We start from the raw sequence: 20,736 nt of genomic DNA, 5'->3' as shown, positions 1-20,736 counted from the left end.
CACTATGGTCTTGTGAAGCTCACTCAGAGAAATCTCACGCTCAACAATCAGAGTGTGATGAGAGAAGTTTTGAGCGTAAAGTTCCCTAGCCAGAGCATCGTAGAATTGTGCTTAGGTAGGAGCAAGAGCATTTTGCAGGGGATGCACACGCAGAGACATGGTAGCACTTTGTAGATAGTCCACACAATAATAAGCATTAGACACTGTGTGCAAGAGTGACGTGAATGACCCAATGAATGCATGCAATGTTTATGAGACCCAAGATGCCTAACATGCCTAAAATGAGATGTCTCATTTTGGATGCCTTAGATGAAATGATCTACATGCATATACTTGTGAGAATACCGTTTATGATCAATGAAAGTCCAATGTGTGATGGTTAAATGAGAAAAAAATATGTAAATGCAACAAATTGCACCATTTGGGCATTTTATCGAGCACTTGGTGTGCATTCTTTGCCAAGGTGGGAGTTCAAACTCCATGCATTTTTCATGACTTTCCTAAGTACAAACATCACTCAATAGTGATTGGGGTTCTTTAAAACACGAAAATGAGACCCAAAATACCTCCCAAATTGAGATTATGGTGAACCACGTGATGAACAAAGCATTATGTTCAATACACTTATCAACCATAAACATTATTTTCAATGCAAGGGGAACTCAAACAAATGGGGACCAAACATTATGGAGATGAACAAAGATTATAGTGAACCACGTGATACTCACATGGATGTAATGAAAACCAACAGGGACCAAACATTTAACCTATGGAGACCCAATACCGAAATCCCTATGTCAAAACAAAATTGATGGCTTGAGAATTCTCTTATTGTGATTAAAAAAGGATTTGGTAGGAGGAATCAAATGGCCAAAGCATGAAGAGGTGAGAAATAGAGAGAAAAGTCGTGCAGGGGTAACTTTTGGGGTGTTTTTGCAAAATGCTCGAGCGGTGCAGACTTATGATGAACAAGGAATGGGAAGAGCATTGCGTGGATTAATATAGGAGTGGAAAAAAAAATAGGGAAATGTATTACAGTTACAAGGAAATGTATTTACAGTTACAAAACCAAACGAAAGTTGCAACGGCCATGAAAATCAAGCATGTCGAATTGTTGAGGACGTACCATCTCGGTGGAGTACCATCTCTGTGGATGTACCAAGTTCGAGTTCATCAATCTTCCGAACTATTGAGGATGTACCATCTCTGTGGAGTTTCTTTTGACAGCACCGCTAATCATGAAAGAAGTGAATTCAGCAATCGAAATCATGTGAGGAGATTGGGAAGGAGCATCGCGCTCAATCAAAACCCTCTCAATGAAATTAGGGTTGTGTTTGAAATTGGAGGAAGTTTTGGGGGACTTGCAAGCTTCCAGGGGGATTTGTACAAAGTTCTCCTATGGCAGTGGAAGTAATCATCGCAAAAACAATAAGTATCGTCGCAGTTATACATTTATAATGTTGTGACGAATTCGAGTCGACACTTACGGTATGATGATGAAGCAAATAGTTTTTTGCGTCAAGAAAAAAATGATGCAAAACTACCAAATAGTTGCCGCAAAAGAAAAACAATTGTTCATTGTCCCAATCTCAACTTTAGTGACGGTAAGTTGCGACAAGTTTAAATTTGATACAAAAAATAATGTATTAGCGTCAATTTCTATAGGGATGAAAATGAAATGGTTGCAAAAACACTATAATCAATTTGCGTCGAAAATAATTGTTGCTAAAACAATATGTATCGTCAATTGTACAGTTATAATGTTGCAACGGATTCGAATCGCCATTTAAGTACGATGATGAGGCATATTTTTTGTGTCGAGGAAAAATGACACTGAAGGATCAAATTGTGGACACAAAAGATGCAGAACTGTTTGTTTTCCCTAAAATCACCTTTAATTAGCGACGGAAACTTGCGATGAGTGTAAGTTGGACACAGAAAATAAGTTTCAGCATCAATTTTTCTTTCCTTTGCCCTTTTAATTAGCGACGGAAATCATGAATTGGTTTCAAAAACCCTATATTCTTGTAGTGTCAATTATTCATATACTTGTAGTTCAGAGCACTCCCAACCATTAATTCTACCATTCAATCGCACCAACTAATCACAATAAATTTGTATGTGATTAAAAATAAAAACCGCCCAAAATATAATAAGGAAGATCTGATCACTACGTAAGTATTAGTAAATTTCATTAAAATCGGATCACAAATAAATTCTAATCATTTATAGAAGTAGTCATGAAAAAAGCTAAAATTTCATATATGTTTTCTCTCTCTCTCTCTCTCTCTCTCTTTCACTGCACCGTCACTCTCTTTTTTCTTACAAATCCAACTTTTCTGTTTCCTTTGCCCTTTTAAAAACCAGACAAACCTAGAAGATGAAATCTTGGTACCTCTTATTTGTGTCTTAATTTTCCATTAATAACGTGACTGTGATAAGAATTGAAAGTTCGGTCTACACACAAAAATTTTACGTAAGAAATTTATAAATTGACGTGATTTAATATGATCTATTATATTGCAAAACTTTTTTTTCTTTTTTTTTTGAAGTAGATCTGATAACATTAAACCACATCAACGTGTAGACTTTTATGTATAAGATTTCTGTACAGACTTAGCAGTACTTCTTGTAATGAAAACATGTAGGACTTGGATATAAAAACTAAATGTAAAAGCAGATATAATAAAAACAATTTTTTGGTGAGATGAGTTAATTTCTAGACATTCAAGAAAGTGTCCGACAATTGTTCTCAAGTAATTACTTGAGGGAAGAAAAATGAATACGAAAAGTAGTTGGATGAAACATCAAGCACTTAATTGAGAGAAGAAAAATGACACAATAATTAATTAATTAAGAGGAATAGACTGCAAAATTGAAATCTCAGAGTATGGGACCCCTACAAAAGCAGAGTACCCACGGTAAGACCAAAAGCAGAGGATGCACTACGGCTTCAACGGATTTCCAAATATTACAAAAAACAGGGCCCACGCTATCTAATACGTAAATATGGCATATTGAGCTTGTCCGTGCGAATAAGTACACGGAGTTTCGTTGACAACTACGTTTCTTTCCATGTAACGTACTCTCGAAACGGGACGCCGAAGGCTTGTGCACATTTTCTCCATATCTGTTGAGCGAAATCTCCAGCATATAAGACATGGTTTAAATATCCTCATATCCTCCTCCAGTGCAACAATCGCATTTAGAGACCACTGTAATCCCAATCCTCCTAAGTCTGTCATCCACGCTAATGCAATTGTTCCAAGCTTTCCAGACCATAATCCACATCTTTTTTGGTAAGAACTCATGCCACACCCATGCCGAGCCTGGGGACTCGGGAGCCTTCACTCGCAGACAGTACCATGCGTTCCTAACAGAGAATTGCCCATCTATGGCAGGGGTCCATATTAACAAGTCCTTCCCCTCTCGAGGATTTCCAAGTTCTTCAATGATGGCCTCTGTTTTTTCCACTCCCACTTACATAAATAATTTTAATTACAAGTTATATTGTGAAAAGATGAGAGTAGTAACACATAATCCGAACTTTAGGATCGAGTATCTAATAATTTTCCTTTGGAAAGTACTCCTTGGAAGACCATGTAGCTAGTACTCAAACGTTGAACAAAGACCAAGCACTTATTTGATCAGAGAAGAAAAATAAACACAACAATTGGGTCTAAGCTTCTACATTTTAGTTCCCTACTTTGGGTTTAATGATATGATTTGTGTTTTAATTAAGTAAAAACGTCCACTTGTCATGAGCTTCTAATTGACTGAGTGTGTATTATAAGGGAAGACTCCTCAAATCAAGCAAATCAAGATCAAGATCACAATACCTGCTTTACAGGCTGAAAATGTGCATGTAACAGCTGGCAAATCCTCTGTAACAGCTAGATGAATCTCGAGTAAATGCTCTGTAATTATAGGCTTAAGTTTAGCTTTCTTTCCTATAATAGAATCTGTACACTTGTATATATTTTGATGAAATCAATAGAAATGTGTGTGGTGTTTTTCACTCGACAGAAATAAGAATCTTCTTAAGAATTTTCTGTGATTTACATTTTTCAAACTCTATCATGGTATCAGGAGAGCCATCCTCCACCGAGAATTCAATCCCCCAATCTGAAAATACCCATAATCCGATCACAACCCCACCCTCTTCAACTGAAATTCCTCTCATTGCTCTCAACATTACATCCCAAATCAATGAAAAACTCACACCCTTTACCTTCCCTCAATGGCGTGCCCAATTCGAAGCCCTACTCATTGGATATAATCTCATTGATTATGTTACCGGTGATAAGCCCTGCCCTAATCTTCATGATTCCTCCACTTCCGCTCACCAAAGAACTCACTGGATAAGACAAGATAAGCTTATCCTCAGTGCCATTATGGCATCCACAACCACCACCATCACTCCATTCATTTCCATTGCCAAAACCTCCCAAGAAGCATGGCACAAATTGCACACAATGTATGCCAGCAAGTCTCGGACTAGAGCAATGCAGCTTAAAGAGGAACTAACTCTGATCAAGAAGGGAAGCCAGACGATTCAAGAGTACCTGCACACTGTCAAATCCCTCGCAGATGAAATCTCCCTCATCAATCATCCCATCTCTGAAGATGATTTAACGCTTTACATCCTCAATGGTCTAGGTGCTGATTTCCGTGAGATTGCTGCTCCTATTCGCGCACGGGAACGCCCACTCACCTTCGAGGAGTTACATGACCTTCTGGTGGGTCACGATGCATATCTACGCCACCTTGAAGTCTCCTCTCAGCAGCTGGTAGCCTCCGCCAACTACTCTAATAGGAGATCGGGTTCCAGTTCTTCCTCTGGAGGTCATCTCTCTAAGGGCTCCTCAAAATCGCATAGTTCTGATCGCAATAATGGAGCCTCCCAGAATGCAAACTCCTTGGCCCAGTACCGAAATAATAGCGGCCCACATGACAATAGGAAGACTAAGCCCAATGGCCAGAGGCGTTACACACCAAAGTGTCAACTTTGTGAGCAGTTGGACCATACTGTTAAATATTGCCCTCGTCTTCAATTTCCTGGAGCTACGGCAAACTGTATCTCCACTTCACCAGCTCAAGAAACAAAGTGGCTTATAGACTCGGCAGCCTCTCACAATATCACTGGTGATTTGGCTAAATTATCTATTCATTCTGAATATGATGGCACGGATGAGGTTGTCATTGGTGATGGTTCAGGTTTGCCTGTCTCTCACATTGGTTCATTGGTTTTTCACACCCCCACACGTACCTTTCATTTAAATGATACTCTTTGTGTTCCAAATATTAAAAAAAATCTTATCTCCGTCCATAACTTTACTACCCACAATAATGTTTTTGTGGAGTTTCATCCTCTTTTTTTTCTTGTTAAGGATCAGACCACGGGGACGGTTCTACTCAAAGGTGCGTGTGAAAATGGTGTTTACACCCTTCCGGAGTCAATGGTGCAGTCTTCTCAAAAAATGGTTGCCAACATGCATGAAAGGACCTCCGTTGATGGGTGGCACAAACATCTTGGACATCCATCTCATAAAATTGTCCAACAACTTGTCAACTCTTTTTCTCTTCCAATAAAAAAAGAAAATGTTTCACATCTTTGTAATTCTTGTTCCGTTAATAAAGCCCACAAACTTCCATTTCGACAAAATAGTCTTCAAAGTCATGCTCCTCTTGATTTAATTTATACTGATGTTTGGGGACCCTCCAATTCTATTGGCATTGATGGATCACGTTATTATCTCATTTTGGTTGATCACTTCACAAAATATATTTGGTTTTATCCTATGGAAACAAAATCTGGTGTTAGCACAATATTTCCTCAATTTAAACATCTTGTTGAAACCAGATTTCAATCCAAAATCAAAACCATCTATTCGGATAATGGCGGTGAATTTGTGGCTCTAAAAAATTATTCCTCAATTCATGGAATCAGCCACCTCACAACCGCTCCTCATACACCGCAACAAAATGGTGTTTCCGAGCATCGTCACCGTCACCTAGTGGAAACGGGCCTCACTCTATTACATGATCCCTCCCTACCCTTGAAATATTGGCCCCATGCTTTTTCCACTGCGGCATATCTTATAAACCGTCAACCAACTCCTCTTCTTCAAAATATCTCTCCTTTTGAAGCACTATTTAAACAACCACCAAATTATTTGAAACTAAAAAAATTTGGTTGTTTATGCTTTCCACTCACTAAACCGTATAACACAAACAAAATGCAGCCCAAATCTGTTCCTTGTCTCTTCGTGGGCTATTCTTTGGCCCAAAATGCCTACAAGTGCATTGATCCATCAACCAATAAAGTGTATCACTCTCGGCATGTTCTGTTTGATGAAACTCGAAATGGTCTCTCTGCACATCCATCCTCTTCGTTGTCCTCGGCAAGTGCTGCACCCATTCATGGAGTCTCTTCATGCATTCCACAGCCTTCACCAGTGATTTCGGCAGGGGAGAACTCCTTCGCATCACCTCCAGGTAACGCCGCTCCCTCCTCTTCTCTTAATTCCCAAAATTTCAATTATGCATCCTCATGCCCTAATTCCATTGCATCGCATGTTATTGAGCCACAATCATCAGATTCGCATGAAATTCCACTCGCTCACAACACCGATTTGTCTCCTGGCACCGCACCTACTCTCTGTGACTCACCTGCACAACAGCCCACACGAATTCACTCCATGACCACTCGGTCAATGAATAACATTCATAAACCCAAACAATTACATTCAACAACCAACCATCCCATTCCTAGCACCATTGAACCAACTTGTGTGGGACAGGCTCTTCGTGAGCCACACTGGAGAACAGCCATGTCCGAAGAGCTCACTGCTCTCATGCGTCATAGCACGTGGGAACTGGTCCCTCCCCCGAATAAGGCTAAGCACTTATTTGATCAGAGAAGAAAAATAAACACAACGATTGGGTCTAAGCTTCTACATTTTAGTTCCCTACTTTTGGTTTAATGATATGATTTGTGTTTTAATTAAGTAAAAACATCCACTTGTCATGAGCTTCTATTTGACTGAGTGTGTATTACTTATTTGCAACATGGCATTTTGGTTTAGTATATATCTTAGAATACGAAATTTAGGTATTATTAGCAGTTTAAACTATTTTCAATATCAGGACAAGAAGAAGATCTCACTGTGTAAATATATATTAGTAGCCAAGGAAACGGAAAAAGAAATTCACTGAATACTCTCGTGATAATATATTAAAATCTTATACAAGAAATCTACATATTGACGGGACTTGACATGATCCATCAAATTATAAAATTGTTTTTATTATAAAGTAGATCTTATGAATCACATTAAATTATATTAGCATGTAAATTTTGAATACAAAAAGTGGTTGGATGAAAAATGAAGCACTTAGCCTTGTTTAGATAATGAATTCATCTCAACTCATCTAATCATTACAATTTTTCTAAACTTTTAAACAAAATATAATAAATAATTTAATTTTTTCAAATCTCAAAATAAAAATAATATTAAAAAACTATATTCTAACAATATTTTATTCAACTTTCAACACTCATCTCAACTCAACTCACTATTCAAACCTCCTAACACATTAAATAGGGAATAATAGAATAAACATTGAATTCGCTCTTGTCCAAAAATTCTAACAAAAAGAGTTGAGATAATATCGAGAAAAATACCTCTAATGTCATGAAGACATTGTAATGGTTTCGATACTGTTCAAGTGGGAAATGTCAAGGTTTGCATATCTCTAAAACTGGTTCTTCTCAATTCCACACTAACTCATCCACCTTTGTTCTTAACCAAGTCCTTTTAGTTCCTGAGATTCAAAAGAATTTGATATCTGTTCAACAATTTTGTATTGACAATAATGTCTATTCTGAATTTCATGCTCACTTCTTTCTTGTGAAGGATTATTTGGGGAAGGTCCTTCATCAATGACATCTCAGTGATGGCCTCTACAGTTTCACCACCAAAACAAGTCTACCTCAAGCACACTCTAGTATTCGAGTTTTATTTCAAAATTGGCATCGTAGACTTGGCCATGCTTCTAGTCCCACCGTTCACAAAGTTCTCTCCACTTTCAACCTTCCAGTAGCGAAAAATAAATTGCACAATGTGCGGCATGATTGTCAAATGGCTAAAAGCCATAATTTGCCCTTTAAGTTATCTACTTTTGTTTCTTCAAAACCTTTGGATTGAATTTTTACTGATGTTTGGGGACCTGCTTCCTTTGCTTCCACCACTGGTGCTAAATATTATGTGAGTTTTCTGGATGATTATTCCAAGTTTCTTTAGTTATTTCCTCTTAAACTCAAATCCGATGTGGAACACGTTTTCCTTAATTTCCAAAAATATGTGGAAAACCATTTTAAAAGAAAAATCAAAGCCATCCAATCCGACTGGGGTGGCGAATATAGACGGTTAAACACATATTTTAAAAACACTGTCATTAATCATCGCCTAGCTTGCCCACATACCCATCAACAAAACGATTCTATTGAGAGAAAACATCGACACATTGTCGAAGTTGGTTTAAGCCTGTTAGCACATTCAAATCTCCCAATGATATATTGGGAAGAAGCCTTTCAAACTGCAACTTATGTGATAAACAGGCTTCCAACACCTGTTTTAGCCCAGAAATCACCATTTGAGATGCTGTATAACCGTGTTCCAGATTACTCATTTATGCGTGTTCGGATGTGCGTGTTCGCCTAACTTAAGGTCTTACAATCACAATTAGCTCAATTTCCACTCAAAAACATGCATTATCATTGGCTATAGTCTTTGTCATCAATGGTACAAGTGTCTTGATCTCTCTACTGGTAAGGTTTATGCCTCAAGGCATGTCATTTTCAATGAAAATCTTTTCCCCTACACTTCCGAAAATAAACTCCAAAGCCCCGCTTCTCAAACTTCCAACTCTGTCTTGCTTCCATTGCAAATAAATTCTTCCCCATCACCAAGTTTACAGGAATTGACACCTAATCTGATTTCCACAATAACAGAATTTGCACCTTTATGTTCAATTTCTGCAGGAATGGGTCATGGAACATCTACCAAGCCAACAACCCATGCACTCAACTCTGGTGATGCACCGCACGAGGATGAACAGCCTGCTTCTACTAACACTCATTCCATGATCACAAGGTCAAAGAATCATATCCATAAGCCTCGGCAACCACATGATGGCTGTATTCGGTACCCTTTACCGAGAGCACTGATAACAACAACTGCATCTCCAGCAATTGAGCCAACTTCTCACACTGAGGTCTCCAAATCAGCCCACTGGCGAGATGCTATGAATAACGAATTCATTGCCCTACTCCAAAATGGCACTTGGTCTTTGGTGTCCCCATTGAATAACACCAATGTAATTCCGATCATTACCATTGCTGCATATCTCAACATTTTGATCTTCAATATCTTCAGCCTTGAATTGAGTTATACTGACTTGATTCTCTACACTCTCCTATGTCTTCAACTTGTAAGCATCTCAAGGACCCATTAATTTTTAGTTCTTGGATTTAGATTATGAAGGAAAGAGTTAATGAATGAATTTGGAGGATAGAGTTATGATTTGTGTGATGTGGAAATATTTGTGTGATTGGTATGAGGTTTATTGTTTGGTGAACTTTTGTAACATTATTGTAAATCTACGATTTCAATTCGAAACCCTAAATTAGTTTAAGGTGTCGATTCGAATTGAATCCCTAGATGATTTTAGGGTGTTGATTCGCTCTCTGTCACTAGAGATCCAAATCCATCTCCTGTCACTTGGATGAGGGGTCCCTCCCCCGAGGTGCAGGGTCGGATCCCAGGGCAAACCTCGTCCCCCGCTAGGGTTGGAGTAGGGTGTGGGGTGCAGCACCCCCCACCCTGGGTCTATAATCGAGCCGAGTCGAGCCGATCTTTGGCTTGCCGAGCTCGACTCGACTCAAAATACTCGAGTTTGAGCTCGAGCCCAAACTCGAGATTTTTATTTATATATTCTTTGTTCGAGCTCGACTTGATTAGCTAAATTCCTAACTCGAGCTCGAATTGTTTATTTTTTTTTAACTTTTTGAATAAGATTTAATAATTAATAAATTCGATAAATAAAAAATATAATATTAAATTTGTACAACTAACAAGTAGAATCTTTATTTTCTAAGATTTTAAAAATTTATAAATAATTAATATTTAACTAGTTGATATTTATCCATAATAACAATATATTGTATGACTATATATATTATTAATACATACACATAATATGATAGCATATATCTATTTCATGTATGGTTTTCATATACTAGTATACACTACAAGAAAACTGGACTATTGTGGCGATTTTTTGTCCGCTGGAATTAACATTGCCGCAATAGCCCAGTTTTCACGGCGATTTTTGCTTCGACACTCGTGGCCCAGCGGTTCGGTTTCAATTTTATTTTTTGCAGCGAATTTAAAGTTTTTTGCGGCGTAATTTATTCGCCGCAAATAAGATTAGTTTTTACGTGGCGATTTTAAAGATAATTGTGGCGAATTTATCCGCTGCAAAATGATAAATCAATATTGCGTCGCAAAATTTCGCCGCAATATTGATTTTAAGTCGTGGGCGCCAACACCCCACGAAAAGTTTACATTTCCCCCCAAATCCGATTTCTCATTCCTCGTCCCCCAACTTTCACCCATCTCCATTCCTCTCTGGCTACAGCACTGTCCACACCCTATATTCTCCTAGCAAATCAACTTCCACCGAACGAAACCGCTAACTCACGAACCAGTGATTCTCGCGTAAGCTATGTACGCGGTTCCGCCCCATCGAGGCTAATCATCGAGTTGTGAAATCATCATCGTCGACCCTTTTCCGAGGCAAAGTGGGTTGGAGTCCATTTTCCGTCCCATTCATCTCCTGATCCACTCAGCTGGAGTCGATTTCCCAAGGTAATACTCTGTTCTAGGTCTTCATTGTTCTTAACGAAATCGTGCGGGTAAATTAGAAATGGGGTTGTTTTGCTATAATATTTATGCTTAGGTTTTCCTTTTGCACACACATTTGACAATCACTGCAAGAGCAAGTCTTTTAGTTTTTTCGATTGTGCAGAACTTCATTCGGAGTGCCTGGGTTAGGGGCAGAACAAAATAAACCCAATGTGACTTGTTTTTGTAGTTATTAAAGCAGCATTAACATCTTATGCCTGCACACACACACAGAGTACCTAATCATCAAGTTGTATCTGGAATTTAATATAAGTAGAATGGATGAGGCAAAGTCATTTAGCAACACTTGGCTTTAGGATTTTAGGGTGAAAAAAAGAAGAGAAAAGGATAAACATTGCAGAAGGAGATAGCTAAGATTATCTTGGGTGTACCAAATCAACAAACTAATTACAAACTAATTACAAACTAATTACAAAGAATAGGTTAGTAGATGTTCTTCTGTTTTTTAAATAGTTAGTATCTTTGTATTATATATTTGGTTCTGTTTGTATGGTATTGGGTTTTATATTTTTTGGGTTGATTTTTTTAGGCTTTTGTAAGTTTTTTTTTTCAATTAAAACTCAAGGTTTTATTAAAAATAGAGACATGATTCTCATTCGGTTTGTATGATATTGGGTTTTATATTTTTTTTGGTTCATTTTTTTAGGGTTTTAGTTTTTTATGTTTTCATTAGGACTCAAGCATTTTATTAAAAATAGAGACATGCTTCTTATTAAGTAAAAATTAATTGGACTTCACCAAACAATATGACTGAATTGGTTTTACTTTCTCATCTAGTTCTGTCTTTTAAAAATCGTCAAAGGAGTGAGAGAAGTTTTTGTAAAATAACCCAAACAAAAAAAAAATGATACATTAGAATTGTATGATTGGTTTGTAATTTTCAAGGTAGTTAAAAAACATGCTCGTAAACAAAATTCCTGTGTATTCCAGGAAGAATTTTGTAGTATGTTTCTAGGTATAGAAAAAAACCATGTAAGTTTTGATTGATTATAAGAGCTCAAGGTTTTGTTTAGAAAAAAAAAAAAAAAAAACCTCAAGGTTTTTATTACACCTGGTGACAAAAGGAAAAAAAAACCTACACGAGGAATATAAGTTATAATATTATAACTTACACTTGCGCTAGATATACGAGGAATGACACGTAACCTTCTGGCTGGTTGGAATTTAAACGTACGTGAGATCATATGTGAGAGCCCACCACCTATCTAGCCGTTACATTTAAACGGCTTATTTCAACCAATACACCACCCCTGCCTACGCTATCTGCCTTATATATATATATATATATATATATATGCTTCCAGCTTCCTTCCATATATTGGCTTTTAATTAATTTGCTCATGCATCTTACTCATCATCATCATGCATATATCTGTCTATATATTCCAGTAATATTAATGGGCAGAGGTACTAGTACTACTCTTTAATCTGTTCTATCTGCATCCATGCAATTAAGGAATGCGTGCATGATATAATTATTATATGCTTCCAAGGATATAATAATTTGTACTGATGATCACCTATGTAATAATAATGTTATTATTTTTCAGCTATTATTGTTATCTTTTTCAGACTCCACTTCTGCATTGGGTTTATATTGGCAGAAAATCCTTTAGGAATACTTATAGAGATTCTATAAGTGGACTAGTTCTAGCCTCCCCATGTCATCAACATCTAGGGGAGAGTTAAAAAGTCTTGGAAGAAGAAGCATCATGGTAAACATGGAGGTTGTTTACCATGAGTTAATAAAACAAGCTGCTGCGTGTTTAATAAACCAGTTCATAATGATCAGCCCCTCTCTCTCTCTCTCTCTCTCTCTCTCTCTCTCTCTCTCTCTCTCTCTACTCTATATATATAATGAAATGTTCTGATATAGGGGGATAATTATGATAGTACTTGAAAGCCATAAATCAGCTGGGAAAAGTGGGTTATAAATTGTCTTTATGGTTGGTCCTGCTAGCATTTCTTTCCAAATTTCCCTAATTCTTTAATTTGCTCAAGTTGTTATTAATGCTTAGAAAAATGTTATCATGATCATTTGCTGTAAAGCTTCATCTTAATATGTTAAAGAAAGTTTTGAAACAAATTAATTATATATAATTAAGTCGATAAGTGACATATGTGGTTGTAAGACAAAGTGGAACCCACCAAATATCCGATGCCTAACTCTATCATCATGAGATATGGCTATCCACATAAATTGATTGAAAGGCCATGATTGCTGCATGGAATTCAGCATATATAATGCGTTCGCCTGCATTGGCCTCTCTCTCTCTCTCTCTCTCTCTCTCTTATTGCTTCAAATTGTGATATTTTTAGACTATTATTTATGACACTTTATCTATGACTTTGAAATCAGAAATCATCAAGATATCGGATCAGGTGTCTAAACTTACTTTTTACTGTTTTAATGTGTTAAGGCGTCTTGTTGTATAGTATTAATAATTCTCACGATGTTGCTTCAATTTATGGATCAATATATAATAGGTCGACTTCATTCCTACTGCACTATCACTACTTTGGCATGGCTCCATTAATGGCACAACAACTCTGCCAATATTCCATTGTGCACCCCCTTGATGGAAACAATCACACTAACATATAATTAATTTCTCTCTCTCTAGTGATGATGATCATCTCTCCATGAAATGAACCTGCACATCAATGGAAGCTTGCACGTATGGGTGTGCACATGCGAATAATAGCACTCACACGTAGACCAGCACTAGTTATATATACATATATATATATATAACTACAGAATATATATATATATATATATATATCGTATTTCAAAACCCTAAAATCCTCCCCGGCCAGTACTCATAATAATTGACGACAAACATCCATCTGATGATCTCTTTCACATGCAGGCCAGATAGGATCTTGGGAATTGCATATATATATATATATATGCAATTCACCCTTTTTATTAAAGTTTTTCTTGTTATCCATAGCAGGGCTTATTGGATTAATTATTTCCATTCAATTTATAGTACTTTGCCTTTATGGTAAAGGTCCTAACTTTGTGAATGTTCAGTATTCACAGAATATTATTATTTTAGTAGAATATTGTTTGACCTAGTATCACAAATGTGCTGAACACACAATTATTGATCATTATGCATTGTGGGGGTTTTGAGGTAATGAATTGGAGGACAATAAGAATATTATACGAGCTGATTATTTAGTAGTACTTTTAGTGTCTATACTGTGCTCCGACCCAAATTAGAACAAGATATATAATATAAAGAACAAATCATAGCACTATTTACAGCTAGCTTTTCAGAATATTGGCAGCTTGACGGAACTCTTAACTTTGGCCCATATTTGAACATTAGTGGTGAAAATGCTGGCATAAAACTGCAGCATATATGCATCAATTATCTTCAAATCCTATCGTGATCTGCCTAAGATGGCTATATATATATATATATTTATATATATACATGACATGAGTGTATGTGGTACGTGCTGATCTAGCTAGGCATATAATGAGTAAAATTTCTGATATCAAATCAGAAATGTCTAGTAAGCATCAAATCATCCGTAGTTAAATATATATATATTTATATATATATATATAAATATTCACTAGCTATGAAGATGATCTATATATTGCAAATACAGTCATATAGCACTTCCACTGTATATAGTGTGAGGCCGGCCTGTAGGAGTTCAAATCATGATCCAAAACCAAATTTTTACAGGTATATATAGTTAGATATAATTGTTACCTATGCGTTATATACGTTAAGATTTTAGTGTCAGGTCCTAACTAGTTTGATATCTACCTAGTTTCTGGGTGATTAACTAGCTTCATTTTGATTATCTTCATCAGTTTGAGAAATCAAACTTTCCTTTGAACTTGGATGTAATTTTACTCATTATCTGAACCCCATAAAAGATCCGATATCCAATCATCTATATATATATATATATAGATATATATATGTCTCAGATCTTCCAAAGGATAGTATATCATGCATCATTATTATCATCAAATGATAATCTTCCATTACGTAACGTAGGGGGTGTGCATGGGATCATTATATATCGTTCGTGGCCCGACATTATGATCATGAGTAATATTTATATGTCTTGCTCTCTGATTTTTGCAGGATAATAATAATAATATAGTGCAAATGAATTAAAATATAATGATATTACTCATGATATTTATATGTCTTGTCCCTTTCAAAACATCAGAATTACATTTTCTTTTTTTTATTTCCCTTTTCCCAATTAAAAGGGACCACATATATATCTAGAACATCATGTCAGAACCATACATAAAATGCTGCTGCGATAACAATCATATATTAACTGATTTTTGTTCTCTCCCTTTTCCCTGAATTTATCTTTGTCACATTCAATAAAGGCCAAAGTGACACGTGAACGACGAGAGCCCATCCCTGAGCACTGCGGAGTCACTCACATCGAGCTTCACGATCAAGGTAGAGATTGTTGTATATGTTCGGTCTATTTCTTATGCATCCTTAATCGCTTTGCCTTATGTATTATTACATGTGATGTCCTTTCCTACTTGATTTGTCAAATTATCATGACTATTTTTCTCTTCATTCTATGGCCAGAATCGGGTATTGAAAAAGCATTGGCCTTTCCCATATTCATTCTGGTGGAAATGAGGAGTTTCAATGTTCAAGGTAGATATTTCGAGTGAACGTACTTTGCCCAATAGCTAGTTTATTTTCAATTTCATTGCATCCTTAATTTTTGGCAACACATTCTGCGCTAATGAAATGTGATGCACTTGTAGGTGATGCAAGGGGAGAGAGCATCCGAGGAAAAGGTGTTGGACGAGGTATTCGGGCCAAACGATTTGTCCCATACTTAACCAGAGCCAATCGACCCCGAGGAGTTAGTATCAATTCCTACCATAGTTCAAGTTCAGATGCGGATCACTCTGGCTCAGATGACTCAACGCAGCCTCCTAGTCGGCCATGGGAGCCTCCATGTCCGATTCCTCAGCCCCCACCCCATGCCAATAGAAAATCCTCACCCGTGAGAGAACCTGAACCGAACAGAGAAGATATCGGTATGGTCGTCTTTTGCCCTAGCTAGTTCATTAATTATTGTTGTTTGAACCATATATTTGTAAACACCAAAGAGTAATGAAGACCTTAAAAAATAGGCTAAATTTTGTTTTCTTGAAATACAGATACAGTCGCCCCCACAGTGCCTACAGCTACCCAGGAACAGCCCAAACGTAGGCGTGGGCCTGCTAAGTGCACTGAGTTCGAGAAGTTGAGAAAGTATGGAAAAGTGCCTCTGAAGATTAATGACGGCGAGTCGGCACCGTGTTGTGAGAACGCATCCATGTTCACGACACGGGTAACGCAAATAGTTAAACAACATTGTGACATGAGTTATGGTAGGTGGACCGACGTGCCGCAGGCGCAAAAGGACGAGTTGATTGAACGTGTTCGGGTAAGACAGTTGTTTTTTCAATTCTCAACTACGGAAGTGGGGGTAGAATTAAATGCGGGCTTCAGTTAACATTGTGTTCATTCTTGTAGGGTGACTTCGTGTTGGATTGGGAGTTGGTAAATCATAGATTGACGGTCACAAAACATCTACGTAAGCGGTTCAATGCATTCCATCACGAACTACACCGCAAATATTTATCATACAAAACTCACGAAGAAGCATTGGCTTCTGGGGGTGGCATGGTCGACCCGATCATTTGGGATAAGCTGTGTGCGAGGTGGGGAAGCGAAGACTTCAAGGTATATATTGTATATGCAATACACAAAATATATATCAACAATAAGGAAAGATTAACACATCTTATATTCCATTTTGTGTTGGCTAACATTGGGTTTTAATGATAGAAAATCTCAAGACAAAATCAGGAAAATAGAAAGAAGCAAACTAATAACCACACAGCAGGCCGCAAATCCTTTGTTAGGATACTGGAGGAGAAGGTAGACTCAGAGTCATTTAATGATTTATGTCGTAATCTATATGGTCACTACGAGCTGAGTTCCTTTTACTCATGTTTCCAATTGATCATAGCTAACTATACGAATTCCACACTTGTAGCGGGCGACGAATGCGACTTTGGTGGAGTTTTATAAGGAGACTCATTGGTCGAAGAAGAACGGTAAATTTGTCACCTCAGCCACCGAAGACAACTATGTGAGTACGATAGGCTTTTATGTTAGAATATTTCCTACCTTAATTTACCGTTAAGGTTCAATTAGGTTATATTTGAAAGTGAAAAATTAATGAGGCATTAAAGGACTTAACAATGTTCCTGGAAATTGTTATATTATGGCAGAAAAAGATGGTTGACAAGCTGGATGATCTAGAGCCTGAACGACGTACCGAGGACGCAGCAGCGAGTGTGTTTAGGGAGGTACTTGGGCATAGACCAGGATATGCCCGGGGGTTAGGGGAGATGGTCATCCCGGAGTCGACACGACAACGTGACCGTGAAAGAGAAAAAGAGTACCGCGCCTTAATTGAACAACACAAGAAAGATGCCGACACCTACAAGAAAGATGCCGAGAACTACAAGAAAGATGCCTTGAACTACAAGACGCAACTTGACGAAATGAGGGATGAAGTGCGCGCACTTCATGAAAGGCAATATGAAACGGATAAGATGTTGAGGGAATTCATGCAAAATTTCCCGTATAACACTGAGTCTCTCCACTCTCGTGGAGAGACTCAGTGAGCTACCTTCAAAACGCATGGGAAGGGCTTTTTGTGTATTTTGGAAACTTTTTGGTGGTGGGGGATAGTGGGTGGCCAATATATATATATAAACCATATATATATATATATATTTTCAGAAGTCCACATATTTTGTTGTATATAGTGAAGAGGACGGTTGTCTACTTTTGCATTAATTCCCTCATTGGGTAGTTGAGGGAATTTTTTGGTCAATTTACTGTGTGGATGTTTGGGTAGATATTCAATGGGTTGTTCCAATTAGCTAGAGGGTGTTGGCTAAGGATCAGGATGTTGTGGCCATGGAAGAATTGCAGCACGGTGAAAGAATATTCTTTGCAGGTTTCCCGAATAGTGAAAGAGATGTAGCATTTTTTTTTTCAATGTTTTCCATTGATTATATGGATGCATGTTCAGGTGTGTTTACAACCTTATGTGTACTCTTTTGCAGATACACCGCTCCAAATAAGGAAGTCTTATGTTGGTAGAATGGATACATTGAAGAGGCATCTACCCATTTCTGGTCAAGAAGGTTAACATTCCTCTTGGCTAATAGCCATCAGGTGAAACGGATAAGATTTTTACTGCTGTGCACAAGTCAGGTACATCCATCAAACTCGGTCCCTTCATTCCATGATTAATGTACATGTAGAGAGTATCTATACAAGCAGAATACAAAATACCTAGGAAGAGTCAGGAAATTATCATTGTTCTATCAAAGTCTTCCTAACCCAGTTTGTTGATAGTTCCCTATATGGTTCTTAGGTGATTCTTTTGTTTTTGACATGCAATTTACGGTAGAAAAATGGCTAGGACTATGAAATAAATAAGAACCATATATTTTTGAACATGTAACCTTCAATACATATATTTTTGTTCTTTAACTGAGTGAGAAATATTTATGTAGTAATAATGAAATTTGAGGTAATGGTTAGTCTTTATGAGATTCATTGGTAGTCTTTCCCATTATTAAAATATATTCATGCCAATTTCCCCTTCTCGTAGGAAATTGTTGCTTGGATATATACTTGGCATCCAAAACCACTGAAATTGGTTCAACCAAATTGCTGAACTTGCTACTCTCCTTATGGTTAGTTAGCAGGTGAGTTATTTGAATAATTGGGCACTGAATATAGATGAATTTAAATACTCTTAGGTTGGAGTGCCATTTGCACTTTGTTGTGTTGGTACATGATGTGCCCAATCAATAAACATTATGATTGGGCACACACTTGTCAGAGCACCCATGGATGATTGTTTAGCTAGAATGGGTTGTTCAATATTGATGGGTGGGGTTTTCAGATTTGGCTTCATTTACTTACATGTTATATGAGAAAAGGATAATTGGAACCTACCATAGCTTTAAACAACATTATAGTTTAAAAAGAGGTCTACCTAGTGTTTTAAAATAATCAGATTTACTAGGATGCTCTGAGTTTCAATTATACACATGCTAATTGATTTGTAGTTTTGAGGACTGAACTTCTGGAATAATTAGGACAAGTGAGTTGTTGCACTGATCTTGTTGCTGCTGCTTAAAACTGCATAGATCAGATGCTTGTCAATTCAGATATTTTCTTACCACACAACAGTAATGATACATTATCTTGGTTTGTAATATCTATCTTGGCTATTGCAGAGCATTTTAAGCATCATAAGAAACCGAAACTTACATTGTCTTGGTAAAGCCATAAATCTGTCTTGGCTATTGCAGAGCATTTTAAGCATCATTTCATCAGAAACTTTGGAAATCTGAGATGGAAATACTAACATTGCTTAAGAAACTAAAATAATAGTACTTTGGCATGTTGATATATCAGTCTAAAGTAGTTTGCCAGTGGCATTAGTTCTATAAATTGATGGAACTCTTAAGTAATACATGTACAAAAAATCTTCAAACACAAGAGCCTTACCACAATCAGTTAAGAAAATGGCTGCCATAGTTATAAACAGAAGTAGGAGCTCTCATGTAACATCCTGCTTGCTTCCATGACTTCCCAATCAACAGAAAATGCAGTTTTTACATCCCTGATGTAAAAACTGCATGTGTATATCAATCATATATGTCATTACATTTAGATGCTGCCTAAGCAATTCCTTTGTGAAAGTTTTACCCTGTATGTTGCATGTAGACCACCACGCACATCTCGGCTTGCATAAAGACCAATGTGTGCATGCTGACTATCCATGCTCTCCACAAGAACTTGGTAACTCACAAGATTTGGCAAGCAGCTACAACAACAGATTTCATGAGAATAACAAAAGACATTCGGCATGCCTAGTAGCTGAAAACAAGAGCAAAATCAACTAAGCCTTCCATTTCTTTTTTCCTTTCTTTCATAATTCTATGAAGAATTACATCTCACTAGCCAGTCACACAAATCCTGTACACTGACTATTATGAGGCCATAATTTCCCTAAAGGGTCTGATCGGTGGTGCTAAACTGGGACTGGTGCTTCAAATTGCATTCTAACCCCAGTTCTGGCTGCAATTGGAACCAAGTCAAAATTATAATTGACTACTTACCCTGTATGTTGCATGTAGACCAGCACGCACATAGTAGAAGATGTGCAAATTCTGGCTAGTTTGCCATCAGTTTTTTCTTGGTATCATAATTTAAACTTCACATATATATATATATATACAAGATGTTTCCTCTTGGCTTGATCTGTGTAACATGGAAGAGATTTTAGACCCTAGATTATATGCTGCATTTTGATGATAGATGCAGTGGCGTGTAAAGCTGAAGGCACCGGAAGGTTAATATGCCATTATATTGATGCTTGTTCGGTTTCTTACCTCATTGATCACATCTTCTTTGCATTTCTGGAAATTAAATTTTGTTCCTGTCATGAAATGAAAATCTGGGTGGAGAGAGATATCTCAGCCACCAAAGTAGTCTCCTAAACACCCTATAAAAAATTTATGGAAGAAAATCTGCCCAATGGCAGAGAAACAAAACCATCTACAACACAATGCACACAACCAAAAAAACTGAGATACATCATCACCTCCCCTTTAAACTACATTAAGCCAGCTTACAAT

At 37.2% G+C, this 20,736-nt stretch overlaps 1 protein-coding gene across 1 annotated transcript; it reads left to right on the top strand.

Annotated features, from left to right (window-relative positions):
• The first annotated feature begins 16,376 nt into the window (after positions 1 to 16,376).
• On the top strand, positions 16,377 to 17,694 carry LOC108990421. Its single transcript, XM_035687258.1, has 5 exons — positions 16,377 to 16,442; positions 16,532 to 16,741; positions 16,847 to 16,939; positions 17,058 to 17,153; positions 17,296 to 17,694. Exons 1-5 carry the CDS (start codon positions 16,377 to 16,379, stop codon positions 17,692 to 17,694), a joined length of 864 nt encoding a protein of 287 aa, XP_035543151.1.
• Positions 17,695 to 20,736: the final 3,042 nt, after the last annotated feature.

This window comes from Juglans regia, unplaced genomic scaffold (genome assembly GCF_001411555.2).
Source record: "Juglans regia cultivar Chandler unplaced genomic scaffold, Walnut 2.0 Scaffold_94, whole genome shotgun sequence".
Classification (NCBI taxonomy): domain Eukaryota; kingdom Viridiplantae; phylum Streptophyta; class Magnoliopsida; order Fagales; family Juglandaceae; genus Juglans; species Juglans regia.
This window is presented reverse-complemented; position numbering and strand designations above follow the sequence as displayed.